This window comes from Ovis canadensis, chromosome 11, assembly GCF_042477335.2.
Source record: "Ovis canadensis isolate MfBH-ARS-UI-01 breed Bighorn chromosome 11, ARS-UI_OviCan_v2, whole genome shotgun sequence".
In the NCBI taxonomy this organism is placed as follows: domain Eukaryota; kingdom Metazoa; phylum Chordata; class Mammalia; order Artiodactyla; family Bovidae; genus Ovis; species Ovis canadensis.
In genome coordinates, this window is record NC_091255.1 from 20537066 (window position 1) to 20560010 (window position 22945).

The following is a 22945-nucleotide window of genomic DNA, read 5'->3' on the forward strand; positions in this document are numbered from 1 at the left end:
CAAGACAGACAAGATTAGAGGAAGAAAAGTGATAGGAGATCTACACCTCAAAATAAAATTTTATTTTTTATAATATTTTAATTCATTATAAATCAAATGAACCTATCTTCATTAAGAATGTATGAAATCAAAAAAATGCTGGCTATTTACTAAAAGTGTTTTTCCATTGCTGGCTCAAAGTCATGGAATTAAACATAAAATGGATTTATACAACCTGTCACTTAAAATGACTATGGAATTTCCCAACACAAGAGCCAAAGAAGAAAGGGAGGGAAGGAAAACAGGAAGGAAGAAAGAGGAAAGGAAGGAAAGGACTGAGGGAGGAAGAAAACTCAGACAACTGTTACTCAGTGTAAATGAGATATTTCTGCTTAAGGATATATTAAAATTAATCAGAATTTGTATTTTTCCCAAAGTCCAAGATTTAGAAATAATTAGGAAAAAGTTACAAGTTTTCAAAACTAAAATGCATCCAAAATGAAGCCACTTTAGAGTATTGCTACATGCTCTCTTGTACAAGAAACACAGGAAATACTGCTTTACCTTTTGTTGCAATGGAGATCATAGATGGGCGTTTTAAACTGAATGGACTTGACCATCTCCCCAGTACGAAGTGAATATAAATCCACACAACAGTAAGGTGGACTTGTGCTACAAAAACAAACAAAGAGTCATTATGCTTTAAAAGGTGGGAAGGCCAGTAACTTTTCTTGTTAACAATACACTCAAACCGATTATATACATATATATTCCAATCAATTTATCTCAGGAATGCCAAATGAAAATAATGAAATATCACTCAATACTGTAGAACAGAAAAATTATAAGATGATCTCAATAAATAAAGTAAAGCATTTGAGAGAATTAAAACCAGTTCATAAGAAATATTTCATTAATCTGATAAAGGATACCAACCTTAAAACTAGTCAACAAAATTAGCAATCACAAAATCGTGAAATACTGAAATGTTTCACCCCAAAATAAGGAATTAGAAAAGAATATTTGAAGACTATGGCACTGTACACCATATAGTATGGAAGGTCTATGCATAAGAAATTACTACAAGAAAGAAATAAAGCTACCATTATTTGCTGAGAACTTGATTGTATAAAACCCAGTAACACAAAGTTGCAATATATATACAGACAAACCTGATAATAATATAAGATTAACCATTAATGTATGCATTAATATGTAAACTGATAATTACTATGGATTATCAATTAATACATGGATTTACCAAGGTCACTAGATAAAACATTACCTCTTCTATTATAAACTAAGGATAAACAATTATGAATGAGATCAAAGATACAAGTAATTGAATACGTCAAATAATTCAATTTCTAAAGGAAAGATTTCAATGCATTTACAGAAAAAGGAACAAAGCAAACAAAACAAAAAGGCCAAAATGAATGGATGTATACACCATAGGCTGACCATTTCTAAACAGATACATTTCAAGCCTAATCAAGAATCTACCAGAAATGAGATCTCATCCATAAATAAACATTCAAAATAAGATTTAAACTATAAACACAGTGTGCTCCAGACACTAAAACAGATGATGAGACCAATGTTTCCACCTTAACAAAGTAGGAAAAGAGACAGTAAAATCAAATCAAAGTGAAATGGAGGAATTAATACAAATCAATGAAATAAAACTCAGGAAAGCAAAGAAGAAAATGAACGAAACTAAACCTAATTCCTTGAACCAGCTAATTTGAATATTCCAGTATCTACAAAGGAACTGAACTCATAACTTAAAATTTCTTACAAAGAATTTCTTAAAAATGGCTTCATTTGAAAATTTTACCAATCCTTGAAACAAGTTTAGATATCCTATACAAATTCTTTTAAAGGTAGAAGAGAAGTCACCAACTTACTTTATGAGGTTGTAACACCTGATTCCCAAAATAAACAAATACTTCACAAGAAACTATATATACATTCACAATGTCTCATGAATATACATCAAGAATTCTCAACAAAATATTAATAAGTCAAATCCAGCAATACAAAACTAGATGAGATTCTTCCTAAAATAAAAGACTGTTGAATAGAAGAGAACTTCTTCAACCTGATGAGGGGCATCTACAAAAAACCCACAGATAGGAGATCAACACTTTCCTGAAAGATGAGGAACAAGGCAAAATCAGCTACTCTTAACTTCAATAACCTCAGATACACAGATGACACTACCCTTATGGCAGAAAGCGAAGAGGAACTAAAAGCCTCTTGATGAAAGTGAAAGAGAAGAATGAAAAAGTTGGCTTAACACTCAACATTTAGAAAACTAAGATCACGGCATCCGGTCCCATCACTTCATGGCAAACAGATGGGGAAACAATGGAAACAGTGACAGACTTTTATTTTAGGGGGCTCCAAAATCACTGCAGATGGTGACAATAGCCATGAAATTAAAAGACGCTTGCTCCTTGGAAGAAAAGCTATGACCAACCTAGACAATATATTAAAAAGCAGAGACATTACTTTGCCAATAAGAAGCTATGGTTTTTCCAGTAGTCATGTATGGATATGAGAGTTGGACTATAAAGAAAGCTGAGCACCGAAGAACTGGTGCTTTTGAACTGTGATGCTGGAGAAGACTTTTGAGAGTCCCTCGGACTGCAAGGAGATCCAACCAGTCCATCGTAAAGGAAATCAGTCCTGAATATTCACTGGAAGGACTGATGTTGAAGTTGAACTCCAATAATTTGGCGACCTGATGCGAAGAACTGACTCATGTGAAAACACCTTGATGCTCAGAAAGATTGAAGGCAGGAGAAGGGGACGAGAGAGGATGAAATGGTTGGACAGCATCACTGACTTGACAGACATGAGTTGCAGTAAGCTCCAGGAGTTGGAGATAGACAGGGAGGCCTGACGTGCTGCGATTCATGGGGTCACAAAGAGTCGGACACAACTGAGTGACTGAACTGAACTGACCTACTCTTACCACTCCTGTTCAACAATAACAACAAGATTTAATTTTTAAATCTTTATGAAAATTCATAAAACATAGTTTGGGGTACTTTAAATGTATAAGAAAAGAGGAAATCCTGCCACTTGACAACAACATGGGTTGAGGGCATTATGCTATGTTAAATACAAGAAAAATACTGTATGATATAATTTATATAGTGAATTTAAATAAAAACTCAACTCATAGAAAGAAGAACAGGGGCTTCCCTGGAGGTCCCATGGTTAAGGCTCTGAGCTTCAAATGCAGGGGGTATGGGTTTGATACCTACATCCCACATGCCACAAAACATGACCAAAGAAAACAAATGAAGTTTTTTCTTAATCCAAATTAAAAATTTTAATAAAAAAGAACAGATTAGTAGATGCCAGAGCCCAGGTCAGGTGGGGAGGTATGAAACAGGTGAAGAGAGTAGAAAGGTACAAACATCCAGTTATAAGATCAGTAAGTTCTGAGAATGTCATGTACATCACGGTGACTACAGATAACAATGTGTGTAGGTGCTCAGTCGTGTGCACCAACTGTTTGCAACCCCATGGACTAGTTTGCCAGGCTCCTCTTGTCCATGGAATTTTTTAGGCAAGAATACTGGACTGAGTTGCCATTTTCCCCCTCAGGGGCTCTTCCCCACCCAGGGATCGAACCAGCTTCTGGTTTTTATGCCCTGGTCTTGTAGCTGTAGGGCATGTGGAATCCCTGCTCCCAGACCAGGGACTGAACCCACACCCCTGCACAGGACGGTGAAGTCTCAACCATTTGATTGCCAAGGAAGTCCCTGGCCATAATGTTTTAAAAGAGACTTTACTATGGAAGATACATATATAGTAACTAAGGGCTTGAAAAAATGTTAAATATCACTAATTATTAGGAAAATACAAATTAAAACCACTAAGGGATATCATTACTAGAATGACTAAGATTTTACAAGACAGCTAATTTAAGATCGCAAGATTTTCATACATTGCTACTGGGAATGCAAAAAGGTAGTCACTTTGAAAAGTAGTTTAGCAGCTTCACATAAACATATCTAAGTCATGCTGTGGTACTTTGTTATTCTTTTTTTTTTTTTCTACGCACAGTTACATGTTGATCAACAGGTGAATGGCTAAATGTATTGTGATATATTCAACCAACAGAATATTAATAACAGGGCAAACTATCCACCTAACAGCACAATGAGTTTCAAAACCATCATGAAGTTCTTGGGGGAAAAAAGGTCAAACATAAAAGTCTACATACTCTACGGGTCCCTTTCAATGAAAAGCTAGAAAGGTAAAACTGTAATAACAGGAAGCCGATCAGTGGTTGCCAGCAGCCAAAGAAGGAGGGGAGTACAGAACGCAAAGCGGCATGATGGGTGCCCACTTACAGGATGACAGAAATGGTGCTGGGTCTTGATTGTGCTAGAGATGTACACAACTGCACACAATTGGCAAAACTGAAGATGGGGGAGCATCTTGTAAAACCTAAATTCCCAACTCCAAAACGGACACAAGGCAAAAATTCTTTTCTTAATGTTCCCAACTAATTAATCCAGTCCTCTGCTGAGAAGCAATGAGTTAATAATGAATGAAATCTAACATTTTGCCAGACCAACTGGGAAGGAAAAAACAGCTTGTCACCTTCAATTAGCAGCTCATTAGAGCCACGGTACACTAGAAACTGGAATTCTGATCATTTTGCTGGCATCCATACAATGTCACAACTGAGAGTCTTCCTGCAGAAAGCCTTCAATAGTAGACAAAACAAATGCTATGAAGGTTCAGTTTAGAGTTGAGTGAACAAGACGTGGTAGAGCTAAAAAATTCTATTTATATATGGAAAAAACCTCTCCTTCAAAGCCTAATAGAAAAAGATAATTCATTTAAAATCAGTTTTCAGAAAGTCACACATTCATAAAGGAGTCACGCTATCTGCCAATAAGACAGTTGCGTACACGCCTGACATATCCTTTTGTTCTCTATTTTCTCTCTTTTTAAAAGCCTTGACTATTTCCCTGGGACACAGCAAGACAATCTTAATTTTCCTCATGGGTAGGCTGATGAGAAAGCTTTCCATAACATCAGCAGTATGCAAGCCCCATAACAGAAAGGACGTGTGTTGTGCTAAAATATACTGGTAAGAAAATAAGCTTTCACTTTATTACTAACGTACACCAAGCAGTGTCAAAAGCTGTATACAGAAGTCTTCATTAGATTTCTGGAGCTCAAATGGGTTAACATTTTTATTGGTTTGCATCTGACATTTAAACCTAAAGTTGTGACTTCACTTTAAGATAAACTTAATTAATACCTTAAGGAGAAAAAGTTCACACCGAAGTGTAGAGAATCTAATTTAGAACATGACTGAATCTATTGCAAGCAAACCAGAGTGGGAAAGAAAAGCAGAAATGATGCAATTTGTCTTATTAAATGATTGGTTAAAGGACTCTAAACTGTGCCCAGGCACCACTGCCTTTCCAACACAGAAATAATCAACAGGGGTAACATAAAGTTATTTAGTACTTTTAATGAAATATAAAATAGAAATGAATGCAAATTCTGCTTAAATGACCTTTCCTTTACCTAAGTAACTTGTTTTATAGTGAGTAACCAGGACATACATTAAAATTTTTTGCACTGGAGCAATCTTTTACCTGCTATATACATGACCTATACACAAAAAGGAAGTTATAAAGCTTTTATTAGCAAAGGCCTAGTCCTCCCAGAGCCAAAGGTATGGAATTTACACATTTAATTCATTTCAGTGAAGAGAATTTCCTTGAATTATTGAAAGAATAAATTTTTAAAGCTTCCATGACTGAAAATGAAAGGGATAAATTAAGCAATTATATAATATAAAATAGCTAAACTGGATTTCTTAAAAGCAAATCCTGAAAATATACAGAAGATAAACACCAAGAGGAAAAGACTAAGGATTTTCATTTAAATACGTGGCTTATTTTATTATTTCTTAATTTTTATGTAATCTTTCTCATCAGATTTAAAAATTTTTTAAACATGCTTGATGTTTTAGAGCAGTTTTGGGGTCACAACAAAACTGACCAGAAAGCACAGATTTTCCCATGTAGTCTCTGCTCCCATTCATGCCGTCTACTCTATTACCAATTTCCCCTACCAGAGCGCAGTATTTGCTACAACCTATAATGACACATCATAGTCACCAATCTCTACAGTTTACAGGATGGTTCACTCGGGGTTGTACATTGTCTGGGTTTGGGACAAATTTACAATGACATATATCCAACAGTATAGCGGCATACCTAACAGTCTCACTGCCCTAAAAACCGTTTTTTGTCTTCCTATGCATCTTGTGTCCGACTCTTAGAGACCCCATGGACTGCAGCCTACCAGGCTCCTCCATCCATAGTCCATGGGGTCGCTAAGAGTCGGACACAACTGAGCGACTTCACTTTCACTTTTCACTTTAATGCACTGGAGAAGGAAATAGCAACCCGCTCCAGTGTTCTTGCCTGGAGAATCCCAGGGACAGGGGAGCCTGGTGGGCTGCCGTCTATGGGGTTGCACAGAGTCGGACACGACTGAAGTGACTTAGCAGCAGCAGCATCTCTCCTAACACTCACCTTCTTACTGTCTTACTGTTTCTGTCTTTTCCAGAATGTTGTTTACCTGGAACCATACAGTATGTAACCTTTTTAAACTGGCTTCTTTCACTTACTAATATGCTTTTAAAGTACCCGCGCCCCGTTCTTTTCATGGCTTAACATCTTTTGTGTTGTTTCTCAATCACCATGTCAGGTCTGACTCTTTGGGACCTCATGGACTGCAGCACACCAAGCTCCTCTCTTCTCCAGTATTTCCTGGAGTTTGCTCAAACTCATGCCCATTCAGTCCCTGATGCCATCCAACTATCTCATCCTCTGTCACCCCCATCTCCTCCTGCCCTCAATCTTTCCCAGCATTAGGGTCATTTCCAGTCAGTCATTTCTTCGCGTCAGGTGGCCAGAGTATTGGAGTGCCAGCTTCAGCATCAGTTCTTCCAATGAATATTCAGGACTGATTTCCTTTAGGATGGACTAGTTTTAGGACTGAATAATATTCCATGATCTGGATGTACCACATTTTATTCATCCTTTGACCCACAGAAGGACATCTTCAGTTCAGTTACTCAGTCATGTCTGACTCTTTGCAACCCCATGGACTGCAGCACGCCAGGCTTCCCTGTTCATCACCAATTCCCGGAGCTTACTCAAACTCATGTCCATTGAGTCGGTGATGCCATCCAACCATCTCATCCTCTGTCGTCCCCTTTTCATCCGCCTTCAATCTTTCCCAGCATCAGGGTATTTTCAAATGAGTCAGTTCTTCACATCAGATGACCAAAGTATCTGGAGTTTCAGCTTCAGCATCAGTCCTTCTAATGAATATTCAGGACTGATTTCCTTTAGGATGGACTGGTTGGATCTTCTTGCGGTCCAAGGGACTCTCAACAGTATTCTCCGACAACACAGTTCAAACGCATCAATTCTTCGGCACTTAGCTTTCCTTATAGTCCAAATCTCACATCCATACATGACTACTGGAAAAATCATAGCCTTGACTAGACAGACTTTTGTTGGTGAAGTAATGTCTCTGTTTTTTAATATGCTGTCTAGGTTAGTCATAACTTTTCTTCCAAGGAGTAAGCGTCTTTTAATTTCATGGCTATAGTCACCATCGGCAGTGATTTTGGAGCCCAAAAAGACAAAGTCTGTCACTGTTCCCATTGTTTCCCCATCTGTTTGCCATAAAGTGATGGGACCAGATGCCATGATCTTAGTTTTCTGACTGTGAGTTTTAAGCCAACTTTTTCACTCTTCTCTTTCACTTTCATCAAGAGGCTTTCTGCCATAAGGGTGGTATCAGCTGCGTATCTGAGGTTACTGATATTTCTCCTGGCAATCTTAATTACAGCTTATGCTTCATCCAGCGTGGCATTTCTCATGATGTGTTCTGCATATAAGTTGAATAAGCAGGGTGACAATATACAGCCTTCATGTACTCCTTTCTGTACATAGAACCAATCTGTTGTTCCATGTCCAGTTCTAACTGTTGCTTCCTGACCGGCATAAAGATTTCTAAGGAGGCAGGTCAGGTGGTCTGGTGTTCCCATCTTTTGAAGAATTTTCCACAGTTTGTTGTGATCCACACAGTCAAAAGCTTTGGCATAGTCAATAAAGCAGAAGTAGATGTTTTTCTGGAACTCTCTTGCTTTTTTGATGAGCCAACAGACATTGGCAATTTGATCTCTGGTTCTTCTGCCTTTTCTAAAACCAGCTTGAACATCTGGAAGTTAATGGTTTATGTACTACTGAAGCCTCACTTGGGGAATTTTGAGCACTACTTTGCTAGCGAATGAGATGAGTGCAATTGTGCAATAGTTTGAACATTCTTTGTTATTCCCTTTCTTGGGGACTGGAATGAAAACTGACCTTTTCTAATTTTCCAAATTTGCTGGCATACTGAATGTAGCACTTTCATGGCATCATTTTTTAGGATTTGAAATAGCTCAACTGGAATTCCATCACCTTCACTAGCTTTGTTCGTAGTGATACTTCCTAAGGCCCACTTGACTTCACATTCCAGGATGTCTGGCTCTAGGTGAGTAATCATACCATAGTGGTTATCTGGGTCATGAAGATCTCTTTTGTATAGTTCTTCTGAGTATTCTTGCCACCTCTTTTTAATATCTTCTGCTTCTGTTGCTAAGTTGTTTCAGTCATGTCCGACTCTGTGCAACCCCACAGATGGCAGCCCACCAGGCTCACTCATCTCTGGGATTCTCCAGGCAAGAACACTGGAGTGGGTTGCCATTTCTGCTTCTGTTAGGTCCATACAATTTCTGTCCTTTACTGTGCCCATCTTTGCATGAAATGATCCCTTGATATATCTAATTTTCTTGAAGAGATCTCTAGTCTTTCCCACTCTATTGTTTTCCTCTATTTCTTTGCAATGATCATTGAGAAAGGCTTTCTTATCTCTCCTTGCTATTCTTTGGAACTCTGCATTCAAATGGGTATATCTTTCCTTTTCTCCTTTGCCTTTCACGTCCTTTCTCTTCTCAGCTATTTGTAAGGCCTCCTCAGAAAACCATTTTGCCTTTTTGCATTTCTTTTTCTTGGGGATGGTCTTGATCACTGCCTCCTGTACAATGTCACCTTCGTCCATAGTTATTTAGGTACTCTGTCTATCAGATCTAATCGCTTGAATCTATTTCTCACTTCCACTGTATAATTGTAAGGGATTTGATTTAAGTCATACCTGAATGGTCTAGTGGTTTTCCCTACTTTCTTCAATTTAAGTCTGAATTTGGCAATAAGGAGCTCATGATCTGAGCCACAGTCAGCTCCCAGTCTTTTTTTTGCTGACTGTATAGAGCTTCTCCATCTTTGCCTGCAAAGAATATAATCAATCTGATTTCAGTTTTGACCATCTGGTGATATCCATGTGCAGAGTCTTCTCGTGTTGCTGGAAAAGGGTATTTCTATGACCAGTGCATTCTCTTGGCAAAACTCTTATTAGCCTTTGACCTACTTCATTTTGTACTCCAAACAAAGTTGCCTATTACTCCAGGTATCTCTTGACTTCCTACTAGTGCATTCTAGTCCCCTACATTGAAAAGGACATGTTTCGGGGTGGTAGTTCTAGAAGGTCTTATAGGTCTTCATAGAACCATTCAACTTCAGCTTCTTCAGCATTATTAGTTGGGGCATTGACTTGGATTACTGTGATACTGAATGGTTTGCCTTGGAAACAATAGAGTTCATTCTGTCATTTTTGAGATTGTACCCAAGTACTGCATTTCAGACTCTTCTGTTGACTATGATGGCTACTCCATTTCTTCTAAGGGACTCCTGCCCACAGTAGTAGATATAATGGTCATCTGAGTTAAATTCACCCATTCCAGTCCATTTCAGTTCGCTGATTCCTAACATGTCAATGCTCACTCTTATCATCTCCTGTTTGACCACAGTGGAAACAGTGACAGAATTTATTTTGGGGGGCTCCAAAATCACTGCAGATGGTGACTATAGCCATGAAATTAAAAGACGCTTACTCCTTGGAAGAAAAGCTATGACCAACCTAGAGAGCATATTAAAAAACAGAGACATTACTTTACCAACAAAGGTCTGTCTAGTCAAGGCTATGGTTTTTCCAGTAGTGATGTATGGATGTGAGAGTTGGACTATAAAGAAAGCTCAGCACTGAAGAATTGATGCTTCTGAACTGTTTTGTTGGAAAAGACTCTTCAGAGTCCCTTGGACTGCAAGGAGATCCAACCAGTCCATCCTAAAGGAAATCAGTCCTGAATATTCATTGGAAGGACTGATGCTGAAGCTGAAATTCCAATACTTTGGCTACCTGCAAAGAACTGACTCATCTGAAAAGACCCTGATGCTGAGAAAGATTGAAGGTGGGAGGAGAAGGGAACGACAGAGGATGAGATGGCTGGATGGCATCACCGACTCAATGGACATGAGTTTGGGTAAGTTCTGGGAGTTGGTGATAGACAAGGAGGCCTGGCGTGCTGCAGTCCATGGGGTCGCAAAGAGTCAGACATGACTGAGCAACTAAACTGAACTGAACTGAATTTGCCTTGATTCATGGACCTAACATTCCAGGTTCCTATGCAATACTGCTCTTTACAGCATCAGACTTTACTTCCATCACCAGTCACATCCACAACTCTGTGTTGCTTTTGCTTTGGCTCTGTCTCTTCATTCTTTCTGGAGTTATTTCTCCACTCTCTCTAGTAGCATATTGGGCACCTACCTACCTGGGGAGTTCATCTTTCAGTGTCCTATTTTTTTGCCTTTTCATGCTGTTCATGGGATTCTCAAGGCAAGAATACTGAAGTGGTTTGCCATTCCCTTCCCCGATGGACCACGTTTTGACAGAACTCTCTACCATGACCTGTCCGTCTTGGGTGGCTAGACATGGCATGGCTCATAGTTTCACTGAGTTAGACAAGGCTGTAGTCCATGTGGTCAGATTGGTTAGTTTTCTAACCAATGATTGTGGTTTTCATTCTGTCTGCCCTCTGATGGAGAAACATAAGAGGCTTATGGAAGCTTCCTGATGGGAAGGTCATCTTGGTTGCTTCCAAATTCCAGCAATTATCAGGAAAGCATATAGAAACACCTATGTGTAGTCTTTTGTACCGATGTAACTCCTTTGGGTAAATACCATCTAAGACAATTGTTGGATTGTACAGTAAAAGTATGCTTGGTTATACAAAACTGCCAAACTGTCTTCCAAAGTGGTTTTTACCTACCAGAAATTAAGGACTATTCCTACTGTTCCCCTTTATTAGCATTTGATATTGTCAGTTTACTGAATTTTGGCCAGGTGTGTAGTAGTATATCCTTGTTGTTTTCCTGATGACAGATATGGAGCACCTTTTCATATCTTTATTTGACATTTGTATATTGTCCTTCAGATGAGGTCTTTTGCCCAATTTTTAATCAGGCTGTTCATTTTCTTATTTTTGAGTTTTAAGAGCTTTGTGTATTTTGGATTACAGTCCTTTATCAGATATGTGTTTTTCAAGTGCTTTCTCCCAGTATGTGTTTTAGAAGAATAGGAGTATGTAATTTTAATGAAGTCCAAATTTTATTCAGAAAATTGAATCTGTATAGGAAAAACCTCAGAAAATTTTCCAGAATGAAGAAACAAATAAAAGATGAAATGAAAGACAGCAGATTAAAAGAACTGAACAGAGATTCGACCTATAAAAATTCCTAATCCTCAAGACTGCAGTGTCAATCTCTACCTGATAGTTTTCAGCATGCTAACCTTCTTTGGTTCTTCTACAAGCCCAATCACATAAGCCAATTCCTTGAAATGAAAATCACAAGTGTGTGTGTGTGTGTCTGTGTGTGTGTCTGTGTGTCTGCATGTCTGTGTCTGTGTCTGTGTGTGTTTGTGTCTGTGTGTGTGTCTGTGTTTGTATGTGTGTGTCTGTGTCTGTGTGTCTGTGTGTGTCTGTGTGTGTCTATGTGTGTGTGTCTGTGTCTGTCTGTGTGTGTGTGTGTCTGTGTCTGTGTATACTGAATGATATGCTGGGGAATCTAGAATATAGCACATATGACCAGAGTCAATGCTTGCTCAACAAAGAACTGTGAAGATATTACTCTTACATCCCTGGCCAAACTTCTGACTTCACAAGCCAGAGGTAAAGGCTAAGGCACAGCGGTAGGTGGTATCATGACACATTCAAAGGGCTGTCCCAAATAAAGTCTTTACAAAAGGTGCTTGAAAAAGTCAATAAATGATGCGCGGCTATAGACCTCAAGAAGCAAAAGAACAAACCCTGGGAAAGGTGCAATATGATGTTCAAAGTTGCCACATTACCATATGCAAAATGTTCACTGTTCCATAAAAAACTGCAGTGCACACAAAGAAACAGGAAGATAGAGCCCATCCAAAGAACAGAAACTAACTGAGAGAAACCAACACTGAAGAACCTACACAAAGAACTTAAACCAATTGTCATAAATGAGCTCAAAGAGCTGAAAGAAACCACAGACCAAGAAGAAAGGAGAAAGATGAATTCACAAATTAAGAATATCAATAAGATATTGGTACATTAGGACACAGGAATCACAAAGAAATAATGGAACAGAACGCTCTATTGTTGTTTAGTCGCTAAGTTGCATCTGACTCTTTTGCAACTATAGACCGCCAAGGTCCTGTGTCCATGGGATTTTCCAGGTAAGAATACTGGAGTGGGTTGCCATTTCCTTCTCCAAAGGATCTTCCCAACCCAGGGATCAAGCCTGCATCTCCCGCATTGGCAGGTGAATTCTTTACCATTAAGCCACCAAGGAAGCCCAAAAACTAAAATGAAAAAGGCACCAAAGGTTTCAAAGTATACCTGAAGAACAGAATAGGCAAAAGAAAGAATTTCCAAACTTGAAAGTAAGACGAGTAAAATTACACATCAGAGTTGCAGAATGAAAACAACAAAAATAAACACAGCTTAAGTTTAACAATATACAGCAACTAAACTTAACCAACCTATAGGAGACTCTACCCAATAATGACAGAATACACATTCTTTTATGTTAGCCACAAAACAAGTTTTCCCTAAATTTAAAAACAATGAAAACAATCTCTCTAACCAAGCTGGAATGAAGTTACAAATCAAAAGCAAAAGGAAAACTGGAAATTCACAAATATGTGACATTAAACATAGCACTTCAAACAATTACCATGTCACAAATATGTGGAATTAAATAATAAACTCTTAACAGTCAACATCACATTAACAGAATGAAAGGGGGAGAAACAACATGATCATCTCAATTGATACAGAAAAAACAACTGCCAAAATTCAACACCCTTTCATGATAAAAAAAAACATACAAGAGACTAGGAATAGAAGGGACTTTCCAAATATGATAAAGGGCATTTGCAAAACACTGCACTCAGGGACAAAAGACTGAATGTTTTTCCTCTAATATCTGAAACAAAAAATGGATGCCTATAGTCAACACTGTATTGAAAGATCTAACCAAAGCAATTAGACAAGAAAAAGAAACTGAAAACTTCTAAGCTGTAGAAGAAATAAAACTCTATTCACAGACATGATCTTATATATAGAAAATTCTGAGGAAGTCACAGAATTGTACTAGAAATGATAAATTCAGGAAAATTTCAGAGTACAGATCAACATATATAAACCAGTAATTACCAACCGAAAATAAAAGAAAGCAGTTCTAGTTACAATAGCAATACAATATCCACCAACATTCCAATAGTTTTTGCAGAAATGAAAAGTCAGCCTAAAAGGAAATGAAGTTTCAAGAGGCCCCAAAAAGGCAAACAAAAGAAAAAAGAAAAAAACTGAACTCACATTATCTGATTTAAAAAATTACAACAAAGCTATATTAATCAAAACACTGTGATACTGACATTAGACACATAAATCAATGGAATAAAATTCAGAGTCCAAAAATAAACCCATATATGTATGATCAATTAATTTTTCAAAAAGATACCAAATATCTTCCATAAATGGGCTGGGAAAACTGAAGTTTATGTGCAAAATTTGGACTACTATCTTATTTACTTTGGCTGCATCATGAGGCATGTGGGATGTTAGTTCCCTGACCAGGGATCAAACCCACTCCCTCTGCATTTGGAAGCATTAAATCTTAACCACTGGACCACCAGGGAAGTACTTGGACTACTATCTTAAATGATATATTAAAATTAACTTTAAAAAAATTAACTCAAAATGTATTAAAGACCTATGTATTAAGAGCTAAAACTATACCAGAAGAAAATATAAGGGTTAATCTTCATGATCTTCAATTTGACAATATTTTTGTGACACCAAAAGCACAGGTAACAAAAGAAAAAATTATGTTATACTACTATTTAAAACTGTTGTGTATCACAGACATTGCCTTAAAAATTAAAAAACAATCAAAAAATAGAAAATATTTACAAACTGTGTATCAGATAAGGGTCTAGTATCCAGACTGTATTGAGAACTCTTGCTATTCAACATCTAGAAGACAACAACTCAATTACAAAATGAGCAGAGGACACAAACAGACGTTTCTCCAAAGAAGATATATAAATGGCCAACAAGTATATGAAAAGATTATCAAAATCATTGATCAGTGGTGAAAGGCAGAGCAAAACCACAATGAGATATTACTTCACAACCCTCAAGCTTGGTCATAACAAAACAACTGAAAAGGAGGAGGTATTTGTAAGGATACAGAAAAAGGAGAATCCTGGTCCATTACTGGTGAAAATACAAAATGGTACAGTTGCTGTCAAACACAGTTTGGTGGTTCCTCAAAAAGCTGAAGATAGAATTACCATATGACCCAACAATTCCACTCCTAGGTATATACCGAGAAATGAAAGCATGTGTTGACACAAAAACATGTATATGAACATTCATATCAGCACTGTTCATAATAACCACAAAGTGGAAAAAACCCATATGTCACTTTAAACGATGAGTGCATTAACAAACTGTAGTATCCACATGCAATGTAAAATTATGGTGCCCTAACAAGAGTGAAATTCCAACCATATGATGCTCTAGAAAAGGCAAATCTGTGGTGACAGTAAAAAGATGTACTACCACTTCGAAGTAACATTCAGTTGCCTTTTCACTTACTTATTTGAATATTAAATTTCAGCAATCTAGAGTTATGATTTACTGTTTAAGCTTTCAATCTAATTTCTTTCCTTTAAGTCATATATGGACAATTATGTTAAATTAACACACATGTAAATAAATTTTTACTATTATAAACCATACTGAAACAAATCTGAGTGGGCTTCCATTTCTCATTTTCTTCTGTAACACACTACAATTGTTGGTATCCTTTTCAGTTCATTTTATATACAGATAATGCTATACATGTTGTAAACATGGTGAAATATTCTGACAGTCTGTTTCAAATCCAACAATTGCTATTTAAAGCAAAAGTCAGCAATACAGTGAGGCCTACTTAAATGAACCATTAAACGGAGCAAGGAGCAGGTATTGGTCAAAGAACAGGAATTAAGTAAGAGTTTTAAGTATGTGTAGTTAAGTATTCCTATCAAAGTACACCTTTTCATAGAATAATCAATAATCCCTTTTCTAATGTCAAATACTCAGTCAATAGCATCTAGAAAATAAGGAATAACCTAGGTATCTTGGGCTTTCTGTGAAGACTTAGAACAATGTAATTGAGCTCCTTTCTACTTAAATAATTAGTAAGTATACAATAAACATATATAAACTTTATATATATTTAATGCACAGAAGAATGATGATGGTGATCTAAGATTTATATCATTGAAATTTAAAATGACTGAAAATAATATATTACCTAGGTGCAAACTATTTTTTATGCCTGACAGAAATAAGAATCACAAATAATATATATTAAGCCTCTAAACTTCTAATTTTCTATCAAAAATAGTTAAATTTTGAGTCTTGGAGTCTACTTTAAAGTTTCTTAACAATATTTTTTCTTAATATTCATATATATTATTAGAATCATAGCCATCTCTTACTCTGGACAATGTTTTAAAAAGAGTTTTTTTATAATGCGATACAATGAGCACCACGTTAAAGCAATGTGAGATATGGCTTTTATGATTTGAAAATTCTAAATATTAATACCATTTTCCTTTACAAAAATTTTATTATTTTTATTCATTATCTTTAACAGACTGAACCAAAATTAGGAAAAGCGGAACAAAGTATTTGAAAAAGTGACATTTTCCAAGAATGTGCATGTGTAAGTGAAACACAAAATAGCAAAGACATTTTAAATCTACCACAAATTGCAAGAAGCATGGAAACACTTATTATTAAATGGGAAAAAGCTGCACAACCTTCAACATGTGTTACTGAATCTAATTCTTTAAATATAAGAGGAAAAATTTTGATAGTATTACATTGTTTGTATTCTTATTTTGCTCCTAAAGAACAAAAGCCAGTTGGTGGCATTTATTTATTAAATAATTAAAAAGAAAAAGCCAAGTAAATGGAAACTTAACCATATTAAAGGCTAAATTTTTGATTAGCCTAGTTAATAATAACATTTATTCTTCTACCAAGTTCAGAATAAACACTAGATAATTAAACCTTCCAACACTACTACAAGTTGAGAGAGTGGTATTAATGATGCTTTTACATGGAGTGGTACCCAGGCAAGAAGGAGTAAGCCTCCACACAAAAACAGGAGGCAATGTAAAATTTGGCTTGGAATCAGATGCTCTTCAATAGGGTCACACACTAAATAAGAAGCAAAGACGTAACACCACTATATATATATTTGAAGTAAGTTTCTATTGTTTGCAATTAAGTACAAAGATCAGTTAGAAATATTCTACCTTCAGGGAGATTTCAAAAACAATTAACTGGTTTGTTTTTAAGGACAGAAAATAAAGTTTTAACACAAGGAAATATGTTTAATATACCACCATGGAAAAAAGTGCAGTGAAAATTCAAACTATAGAAGAGATGTTACAGGGAACATCTGCAGATTAGATCATATATCCATATACAGACAATGTAAACACTATATACTTTACACATTTATGATACGGTTTTTCATTTATGCCTAAACAATTTTTGTCCACTAAACACTATTCCTAAATATAATACTTAAAATTTTGTTTAGGAAAAATTTTCAAAAACTTTATATAGTGTGGTAGAGATCAGCAAATTTATATCCCAAATCCAACCCTCACTGCCAGTTTCACCAGAATACAGCCACATCCATTTATTTATTTGCTATGGCTAAGTTGAGTAGTTGCCACAGAAATTATATGGTTCTCTGAGTGCTTCCTATACAGAAAAAAAAAAATCTTTACTGACCCCTGTAACATAGTTCTCTAGTTCTAGTGTGACTGAGTTGTTTTACACTCTCTTTCTCAGGGTCTTTTAAGTACACACCTCAGTTGAGAACAAATATAAGGTGAGCCTGAGTTCCTGAAATATAGAACTCTACAATGATATATTTTGGGATTAACCATTTTGATGCCTGACATTTCCTCCACTGCATTACTTTGCTTTTCTTTATTTGGGAACTATACAAATATTCTAACTTTATTCCCATTTTCTCCAAGCTCTCATTTTATTCAGCTTTCTATCTAGTCTTCCTTCTCGACTTTCTAATTCCTGTCAGTTCTGTGATGAATTTGTGAGGCTTTTTCCTTCTGTTTCTTCCTGTAGGTCATGTCTCTCATATTATCTCACCTTGTTTTCCCTAAGTTCTTATATTTCTGCTTTGTGCTCACTCTTTATAGAAATGATTGTGAAATATCTATTTGCAATTATGAACTACTCCGCGGCAACATTATTCTATTGATTGGTCTTCACTTGCCAATAACTCTTCTCTAAGGGACTTTGCATTTGTACATTTCATGTTAAGTTTTCCAAGATCACTAGTGTTCAACTCTTTGCAACCCCATGGACTCTAGCCTGCCAGGCTCTTCTGTCCATGGGATTCTCCAGGCAAGAATAGTGGAATCGGTAGCCATTCCCTTCTCCAGGGGGAATATTCCCAACCCAGGAATTGAACCCAGGTCTCCTGCACTGCTGGCAGATTCTTTTATCATCTGAGCCACCAGGGAAGCCCAAAGTTATTCCTAACACTGCTTATTATCTTTATCATACCATAAAATCTGTAGTAATGCCCCTTCATTCACTCTTGATATTTATAATTTGTATGTTCTATTTTTCTTGATTGTCATGCTAAAAGGTTATCAATTATATTGATATTTTCAAAAAACTAGTTTTTGACTTAACTGATCTCCTGTTGTTTGTCCATTTCTTTTCATTAATTTCCATTTATCATTTCCTTCCTTTTACTTATTTTAGGTAAACTTGCTCCTCTTTTTTAGATGATTAAGGTGATAGCTTTAGACGTTTCTTCATTCCAAACATAAGCATTTAGTGCTATAAATATCCCCATCCCTTCTTTAGTTACATCCCATATGCTGTGTTTTTTCATTCCTTCAGATCAAAATCTGCTCTATTTTCTCCTGATCTCTGTTTGACCATTTTTAAATTTCTAAACATTGTAAAGATTTTATAGACACATGTTTATTACTGAAGTCTAACTTAATTGCACTGTGGTTATAAAAAATACTTTGAGACTTGCTGTAACACCCAGCATATGATCAGTCTTGGTCAATGTTGTATGTACAGTATGTGGATACAGTATTCTACACGTATCAGGTGAGTCACACTGATGTTGTACTAAAAGTTGATGTCTTCTATATTCTGACTGATTTCCTATCTCTTAGTTCCACCATTTACTAAAAGAGGATTGCTCATCTCTAACTTTAATTGTTTCTCTATTTTCCTCTCAGCTGTAATATTGCTTCATGTATTTTAAAACATAATTGAAAAGTCATTTTTGTAAAAGACTGAACATATTCAAGGAAGAACAAATAAATATATGTCAGTCATTGCCACTAAAGAAATAAATATTAAATAATAAAATACTCATTACACATGAGTAGGTATTTTTATAGTATATAGTGTGTTAGTCATTCAGTAGTATCTGACTCTTTGTGACACTATGGACTATAGCCGGCCAGGCTCCTCTGTCCATGGAATTCTGCAGACAAGAATACTGGAGTGGGTTTACATTCTCTTCTCCAGGGGATCTTCCTGACCAGGGATCGAACCAGGGTCTCCCACACTGCAGGCAGATTCTTTACCATCTGAGCCACCAAGGAGGCCCATTTTATAGTATTTAAGTATGGATACGTTTAGAGACCGGAGAAGGCAATGGCAACCCACTACAGTACTCTTGCCTGGAAAACCCCATGGGCAGAGGAGCCTGGTAGGCTGCAGTCCGTGGGGTCGCGAAGAGTCGGACACGACTGAGCGACTTCACTTTCACTTTTCACTTTCATGCGTTGGAGAAGGAACTGGCAACCCACTCCAGTGTTCTTGCCTGGAGAATCCCAGGGACGGGGGAGCCTGGTGGGCTGCCATCTATGGGGTCGCACAGAGTCAGACACGACTGAAACGACTTAGCAGCAGCAGCAGGAGCAGCAAATTTAGAGACAGAGTGGTAAAAATCTAAGGCAACTACAAATAAACTGGATAAAAGTTCTAGTCACATAGGAGGTATGATACTCTGCTGGAAATAAAAGAGCTTTAAACAAAGTTATGAATATTTGGAACAGCTAATTTGTCAATTTCTATTATATCTATTTATTTAATATACCATCCAAATCTAAATAGTTCAACTATTCTGACATCTGTTAAGAAAAGAAAATTTTTCAGTAGGTAGAAAGCTAAAGGGCAATCATTCAAGAATAGAGCAAAATCTTCCAAGTCTCCAAGAGATCATCAGATCTCTTTTCCCAATAACACAAGGGACAAGTTTGTCAACCTGGCAAACATCTCTTCAAAACTCAAAATCTGAGGATATCCCACCCCCCCCCAAAAAAAAATCAATACAAATTAGAACATTTTAAAGCCTCTCAACTGGTGTTCATTGGAAGGACTGATATTGAAGCTGAAACTCCAATACTTTGGCCACCTGATGAGAAGAGCTGACTCACTGGAAAAGACCTTGATGCTGCGAAAGATTGAGGGCAGGAGGAGAAGAGGACAACAGAGGATGAGATGGTTGGATGGCATCGCCGACTCAATGGACATGGGTTTGCGTGCACTCCAGGAGTTGGTGATGGACAGGGAGGCCTGGCGGGCTGCGGTTCATGGGGTTGCAAAGAATCGGACACGACTGAGCGACTGAACTAAACTGATTACATGATCTAACATGAAGTAGTACATAACTATGCTAAGGTTCCAAAAACTAAAACCTTAACACATAGAAAACACTGCATTTCAAACTCCAAAAATAATATATGACAATTCATAATAATACACGTGAGATATTTCTAAATAACAATGAACCATATTAATAAATTCCAACTAGTCCAAGGACAATAACATTTAAAACATATAATGAATTTCTCTAACAAATAAGGAAAAGAACTGTCCATTAATTCTGCCAAAATATTTTCCATGATTTTTTAAAATCATTTGGAGATATTACAACATTCTTAATGCAGGAATACAAACAAAGGTACTAAACAAGTCTAGTAAATGTCATCTATACATTTCATGAATTTACATGCCCTTTCACTCAAAAGAACCAGAAAACTTCAAAAAGACAGAAAATACACTTTATCAGTGCACACTGAACATAACACTACTTGTTAAAAGAATCTATTAAGAATTAAGAAAAGAATATTAACTACTTGCTATCAATTAACAATGCTCTATGATTCTAGGATACTAGAATGGTATATACATGTTTATCCAAAACCACAGAACATAGGTTTGTCCAAATATATATTTATATAAATATATATATAGCACAATGCATTACTGAACAAACTCAAGAGAGATACTGGTAAAATTCCATTTATGAAGATATGAAAATGTTTGACACTCTACCTTTTGACTCTCACTTTTCTAAAAGAAAATGCCACGCTGTGGCTGCTCTGTGATTTTTATTATTGTGCATTTGATAAGTACCAGCCATTGTTATAAAGATAATGTAATATATTATTTCCTTTAACCCTGATGTGATCTATTTATAGAGGAAGGTTTTTCATTAAGCCTTTTCAACAATGAATGATCATAGGAAAACATTTCTATCAACAGCAAAGACTTCAAATGTTGAAGAGTTAATGTTTTAAATTTATGATATTAATTTACTAATTGATTAGGAAAATGATTTACAGAAACAGGATACAAAGAAAACAAAGACTGAAACCTGTAAACATAGCTCACCAGCATCAAGTTTCCAAAAAATCAAACAGAAAACAAATATATCTGCTTCTGGTATCCACCTAGTAAATATTATAATTAGTCATAATTACAGTATAAGTGGGGCTTCCCTGGTAGCTCAGACAGTAAAGCGTCTGCCTACAATGCCGGAAGCCCGGTTCAATCCCTGGGTCAGGAAGATCCCCTGGAGAATGAAATGGCAACCCACTCCAGTATTCTTGCCTGGAAAATTCCATGGACTGAGGATCCTGGTAGGCTACAGTCCATGGGGTCTCAAAGAGTTGGACACGACTGAGAAACTTCACAGTGTAAGTGTTATGCTGTATTCTTTTAATCATTCAGGATACTAAAATCTTACTTTGGGTATGGAACAGGGAAGGACTGGGAGTTTGGGATTAGCAGATGCAAGCTATTATACACAGGATGAATAAAGAAGGTCCTATAGAGCACAGGGAACTATATTCAACATTCTGTGATAAATCATGATGAAAAAGAAATATTCATGTGAATAAACTTGTAGCACAGCAGAAATTAACACAACATTGTAAACCTGCTACACGTCAATAAAATTTTTAAAAAATAAAATCTTGCTTTGTAAATCCCAATGTAGAAGAGAATCAGTTTTCCTTGATAATAGCAGAAATGTTAAAAAATTACTGACTATTTTATAAATTTTGAAGATATATGAACTTGGGGAGTCTAAATTCTACTATGATCTTTTTTTTTTTTTCCTTTTCATGGACAACATAAGGTAAACCACTGGCAGAGGGATATCAAAAAACAGGAAAAAGGGTAATTTAAAAATTAAAATTTTACTTAATGATTAAGAAATGGATTATAAGACATTTCCCTAAAAAAGAAGTTAATTTTGAGTCATGATATTATAAAGAAACTTTGAATACTAGAAAAATACACTTAGAAAAATTTGTGTGTTCTTTAAGGTACAAGCAGTAACACTCCAACAAAAGAAAGCAAACTCTTGCTTGAATTTATTTCTCAGAAAGCAAGCTAATTTGTTAAATGCTTATCTGTCATGATAAAGTGTATACAAAATCATTTTGCATATCGACAGATAAATATAACTATAGTTTAACTGAAAAACATTAGATACTTGAAATGAGAACACTATAGTGTATATATATACACACATACACATACACACACACATACACTTTCAGAGCACAACTATACAGTTCAATTCTTCTAATTTGACTTACTAAAAACACAAGAAAGTCATTATTTGTACCCTATAGAGTATGTTTGTTTGAAACCTATGAAGAATAGTCACAATCTGTAATACCTGATAAAGCCACAAGATTGTCCTTTCTGTTCCTATGATATCAGGTTTAGAAAATAAGCAGATGACGCTTTACATACTTAAAATAACATGCAAAGTTATTTTATAGTGAAAGTGAAAGTGAAGTCACTCAGTCGTATCCGACTCTTTGCAACCCCATGGACTGTAGCCTACCAGGCTCCTCTGTCCATGGGATTTTCCAGGCAATAGTACTGGAGTGGGTTGCTGTTTCCTTCTCCAGGGGATCTTCCCCATTGTAGACACTGTGGCTTTACCATCTGAGCCACCAGGAAGTCCGTATAAACTAAACTGCAACACCACCAAATGCCTAAGATATAGATATGGTTAAAAATTAAGAGTCATTTTCCATTATT

At 36.3% G+C, this 22945-nt stretch overlaps 1 protein-coding gene across 30 annotated transcripts in view; it reads right to left on the minus strand.

Moving 5' to 3' along the window:
- Positions 1-22945, minus strand: part of BCAS3 (BCAS3 microtubule associated cell migration factor) — a 608745-nt gene that overhangs the window by 450040 nt on the left and 135760 nt on the right. For all 30 annotated transcript variants that reach the window (XM_069602698.1, XM_069602701.1, XM_069602691.1 and 27 more), the window contains exon 8: positions 544-651. In XM_069602698.1, coding sequence (XP_069458799.1) covers positions 544-651 — 108 coding nt within the window. The remainder of the gene's footprint in view (positions 1-543; positions 652-22945) is intronic.